This window comes from Octopus bimaculoides, chromosome 16 (assembly GCF_001194135.2).
Source record: "Octopus bimaculoides isolate UCB-OBI-ISO-001 chromosome 16, ASM119413v2, whole genome shotgun sequence".
NCBI classification, from domain to species: Eukaryota; Metazoa; Mollusca; class Cephalopoda; order Octopoda; family Octopodidae; genus Octopus; species Octopus bimaculoides.
Window position 1 is genome coordinate 2,629,804 of NC_068996.1, and position 5,683 is coordinate 2,635,486.

The window sequence follows — 5,683 nt, forward strand, 5'->3', positions numbered from 1 at the left end:
ATGGAAAAAAGACAAGGTAGAAAATGCTAAAATACTTTTATAAAAAACATTGCAGTACCAGTTTCGATCCTTGAGATCTTTTCAACTGTAAATATGGATAACAAATTTTGGCAAATTTAAATGAAAAGTCTTTTTAAAAACATATTTGTGTAGTATTCAAATACCAGGGGCATTTTCCTTGTTTCTGCCTGTCTCTGTTTCTCTTGTTAACTCTTGTGGGTTCGAGGTCGTTGTGAATTCTTGGGTAAGAAGAAGAAGAAGAACGGGGCGTGCTATGATAGTAGCAGAGTGTTAATTGGTTAAGTTTCCTGAATACGACCTGTTGTTGACGGGAGTAGTGATTTGAATTGTTGAGAAGTCCCTTTTGAATGTATTGTTTATAATGTTTGCGTAGGTGTTATTCTAAACTGCAGTAGTAGTAATAAAGTAAGGGAGGAGGTGGTGGAAAGGAAGAAGTAGAAGGCGATGGAGAAGGAGAGGGATGTATATATATATACATATAAAGCAAATATGCATGCACACATGCGTACACACGTTATATTTGCTTTGTTTGTTTACTTTGTCATTTAATGTTTCTCTTTTTTTTTATTAATTTTAAGGAAGCCATACCAGTGCATTTTCAAAATTATTTACATTTAATATTTCTGCAAGAAAAGGATTTCTTGTCGGCTGAAATACCAGTGAAATTAAACTACTTTCCCAATTTATAAATCTCTCAATTTTGCTACCAAAATTGCCAAGTTGTCATACATACCTTGAATACATCTTTTTAATTTCAAATGTGTTTAATTCTGTGCAAACTTATGTAGTTTCTGTTGACTGAAAAATCAATAGTATATCAATTTCAAAATTCTTTGAAAGTTTTCTAAAAATGAATCCGTATACCTATTCATACAAAGCTTCTTCTTCTTCTTCATCATCATCATCATCATCATCATCATCATCATGTAATGTCTGCTTATCTTGCTTCTTAAAGTATATTACCAAAGTAACACTCACATGCACATATACACCACCTGCTCACTCATGTATATACCCTGTATATGTATGTAAGTATATATGCATCACTTCTTTATTTTTCTCATAGTATTGTTCTATTTCATTGTTTTCAGGAATAATCTCCTACACAGAATATCTGTTCCTTTTGTGTGTCCTAACCAGTAAGTATTGTAAATGTTTTCATATTTTCTGTTCTCCTTATCTTTCATGATGCTGCAGCTATGTTACAAAAGTCAGAATTGCAAGTCAGTGAATGAACCAAGTGAATCTGTGTTGTCCTCAGTTGGCCTACTGTTTGTCATGAAGACATTTACTGTTTAGTGAAATAGTTCCAAAATGGTTACAATTAGGTCCCTTCTCCCCAAATTGTATTAGTGAAATTTTATTTAGGGTCTGCTGCAAACACTTATGATCCTTTAATATTAAGTGGAGCAAGCAAGGTTCCAGGCAGGTCTACCATTCAGCTTTAGAGTGACTACTAAACGTTGTGTTAACAACAAACAAGATAAGGACAAATATCCGTCAATTGTAAATAATGTACATAATTCCTCATCTCTTAAATATAGAACTATATGATCAGTATTCTTTACCAAATATGTTTCCTTGTTCTGAAACACATGTCATTTGGTAAAGATGAAGGTGTTGTGTATGAGTCTATTACAAACATTCTAAATTTGGAAAGAGTAATGTTCTTCAATAGTTGCAAGTTGAGCTTCGAAAGACATGGTCATAGAGGAGGAAATAGTGTCAGAAGAAAAGACTGGCTGTTAATGCTGGAGGGAAAGTATGTATACTATATGAGAAATGAAATGAAGAGAGAGGAATGATTCAAGAACAACTGATTATAGGTGGCAGGAAACCACCCATCGTTCAAGAACAATGATCACTATAGTTATCTTATGGAGGTCAGAGGAGAAAACATGTGAGAAGTAGGAATTTAGGTTGTGAGTGATAGCATACTTGATTGATTGGATGGCTTTCTGGTTTAGGATCTCTATATCTCTTGTAGTACCCTCATAGACACGGCTGTGGAGTCAGAGACAGAGGCAACTACTGGATTGCTAGGCTCAAGAATCATTAGAATTGTACAGATTCAAACTCCAGTTAAATGTAATGTAAAAAGATACTCATTTAACATTTTTTTTTCTTTTCCCTTGCACTGAAAATAATCAGATCAGACTTAAGGTCTTCTATGAAGGAGAATCTAGTTGAATCAATTGTCTGTCTAATAACAAGATATTGGTGAAGTTTAGATTTGTCTTTGACCTAATTCCTTTGGTCCAAGACATGGAGCCCCTCTCTCAAGCTGCCAAGCTTTTACACTCTGCCGTGGAGAGCACAAGTCAGGTGGGCAGACTACCTTCTTTCAATGCTTGACACACAAGACAATTTTACAGTGAACAGGCGGCAGGCAGGCAGATGCAAGGTGGACAGAAAACGTGCTGATAGAGGCACCACCTCCTATGAACAGAACAGAATTGCAGGGAAAGGAAACATGAATTACTAAAGTCCAGAGTTAAATCCTCACCTTTAGTTGCAACAGACTACCAATGCATAATCTTCCTTATATTATTCAAACTTTCTAATTCAACTTATTTCTATTAACTGGTCATTTGTTAAGTTGCTTTTGATGTTTAATCTTTTAGTTTTTTTTTTTTTTTTTTTTTTTTCGATTTACTTGATGTTTTTGAACTAGTATACAATGATGTCGCTGATTTTCTTAAATAGTGGGGCATTACACTGCTGTCAGTGACTGGTAAAATGTTTTGCAAAGTGCTTCTAAGCAGGCTGAAAGAGGCTGTGGATGCTGTATTATAAGAAGAACAAACTGGGTTTCTTAACAACTGATCCTGCACTGAGCAAATCTTTATACTTAGAAATATTATTGAATTCTCTGCTGAGTATCAAAGACCACTGAAGTTAAACTTTATTGACTTAAAACAAAAAGCATTTGATAGTGTCCACAGAGGGTCCTTGTCGAGATTCACCTTGCACTACAGTATCCCTCAACACTTTGTCAATACCTTTAAAGAACTTTTGTCAAATGTGTGATACTGTCTTCAAACAGAAACAGAGAAAAATCGTTTTCTTCAGTCTCCTTACTGGAGAGAGAGGCATGACTGCATTGTTTACCCCTACTGTTTTGACTGGGAGCTGACTTAATCCTAAAGAAAACAGCCATCACATCTAGTAGAGGAATACCATGGAAAGTACAAACTAGACTGAAAGACCTGGACTTTGCTGCTGATTGGTACTTTCAGCTTGCTTAGACAGTAAAAACCTAAACCACTCAGATCAGAAACAGAACAAAATGCTGGAAAAATTGGTCTGAGAATTAGTGTGGAGAAGATCAAACCAAAGAACATTACAAATAATGACTATCAAACAATAATCCTAAACAGCAGTCAGAAAAATATTGAAACAGTTGACAGAGTCATTTATCTGGGTGGTATTATCAGTAACAATGGCAATACTGAGATTAATGTCAACCATAGAGTTGCGAAAGCCACTGCCATATTCTAGAAAACGTACACCATCTGGTCCTCCAACGATCTCAGCTTACAAAGATCTGGCTCTATAATAGGACAGTTCTATCTAGTGATACATGGCATAACACCATGAAAATAGACTCAGATGTTTTTCGATCAGTGATGCTTGAGAGGGATTCTTAGAACATACTGGTTAGACCACATAATGAATGAAAACATTCTGAAAGAGAGCCAACACAAGATCACTTAACAAAACCACCAAGGAATGAAAGTAGCAGTTCATATATATTGGTTCCCAAAAGAACTCTATTCTAAAATAGCTTTCAAATGGACACAACAGAGAGAGGTAAATCAAAGAGTACATGGTACGAAACATTCATAAATGACATGGAAAAGAGGCTAAAATAGTGGATAGAGAGAAAATTGCAAGCAACAAAAATCAGTGACATCAGCTTGCTGCCCAAGATGCTTAAGATTACAGAAAAACTTATACTGAGCAGAAATTTTGTGACATACTACTCATGTTTAGGGTTCATAGATGTATATGTTTTTTTAGTTTTGATGGATAGTGTTTGTTTGTTTTGTAAAGAAAACCAATAGACGTCTTTTTTTTTTTTTTTGACATCTGTTATTGAAGCTTGTGCAAGTTTTGCATGAGGTGTACAGATTATTTGTGCATGATATTTTGGTGCCGAAAATCATGAGGAATGAAGAGTGGACATAGTTGGAGGTGATGACAACTATGTGCTGATCATGTGTCACGATCGGTGGCCCCCAAGCCAAGAGACAAAAGATGAATAGAACCCATTGGTAGATAGTTTTACTAAATTTGTGACAGATATAATTTTGTGCAGCAACACTCTAACAAAATTCCTTGCAGGAGAGAGAGTCACTGGTGGATGCCATTTGAAAAGTAGACCTCCATCAGATCTAGCTTTATTAAAATCATACTGTTGGTTATAAAAGGAGGCAGATTGAAAATTATATACGAAATTGTTATTAACGGCTACTTAATGGCTGCCTCCATCAACTTAAAATGATGGAACTGAGTGCAATAGAATGGTAGTTTGTAGGATCAAAGGGTTTTCTGCTCTTGCAAGTGAAATTCGTTGTTGTATGTTTCCAAATACTGTGATATATGCTTGGAGAGAGAAGAAAGAATCTGATGAAGAAAAAGGCCATGGCTCTTTTGATTGCTTGTTTGTTTGAAAGCACTGGAAGTAATATTACCAGGGCCACTATCCTTGCTGATATGAGGCAGTTGAGCCTAGATTAAAGTACCTGCGTTGCTACACAATCTTAACATAGTACTAGTGGAGCTCAAACCAGTCTGTTGAGTTAAAGGATTGCTGGAGCTGAGGTGGGACATTGCATATGCAGTTTTATAGTATGAAATTATTTTTAAAATTGTGGTTGGTAAGCTGTTTGAAATGTTAATCTGAGTGTCAGTTCAAGATGTATGAAAATGAAACTAATTGCTGTAGAAAGTTGAGGATTAAGAAAGGTTTCATTATGTTCTACATCACCCACACGGAACAAAAATAACAGTGATGAAGAGTTGTGTGTATAGAAGCAACTGATGGCTTACATAAGGTATGTATCCTTAATGCAGGAAATAATAAGGTCATAGATGTTGTTGATGATTCAAAGATTTCTGAGAGTAATAGAGGAATAGTAGAAGGAGACTTTTAACCCCCAAAAAATAGTTCTTGATGCTGATATTCAATGGGAGAGATGAGTGTCATGGCAAGTGGATCTGTAAGTAATACAGACATTATGTTTAAGGATAGAATGTAACCTTGACAGTTGAGATGGACTGCTGATTGGAGTTGATAGATTTGTGTCTTGGCATGAAGTGTGTGATATGCATGTTACTAAGAGAGATGGGCTTTAGGCTCGATAATCGATAGCTATTAAAGAAAAATTAATGTGTACAGAAATAAAGAACTACTCCAAAAGCGGCTGCAGAATATGCTCACTCAACAGGAATTTCCTATTGAAGTGACACAAGCATATAGCCACTGTAAAATCAGCAGATGGTATTGAGAAAGCATTCATAGTTTTAGCAGGAAATATTTTTCAGTTCTAGTCTATAAAACATAAATTCCTTCTTTGAAATTTAATAACAATAATGAACCTTACATTGCTGTCCGAATATATATGTGCACATATATATATATATATATATATATATA

At 35.3% G+C, this 5,683-nt stretch overlaps 1 protein-coding gene across 1 annotated transcript in view; it reads left to right on the plus strand.

Moving 5' to 3' along the window:
- The window catches only part of LOC106876559 (calcium uptake protein 3, mitochondrial-like), a 332,236-nt gene that overhangs the window by 178,776 nt on the left and 147,777 nt on the right, over positions 1 to 5,683 (plus strand). Inside the window, exon 6 of the mRNA XM_052973679.1 lies at positions 1,113 to 1,160. Coding sequence (XP_052829639.1) covers positions 1,113 to 1,160 — 48 coding nt within the window. The remainder of the gene's footprint in view (positions 1 to 1,112; positions 1,161 to 5,683) is intronic.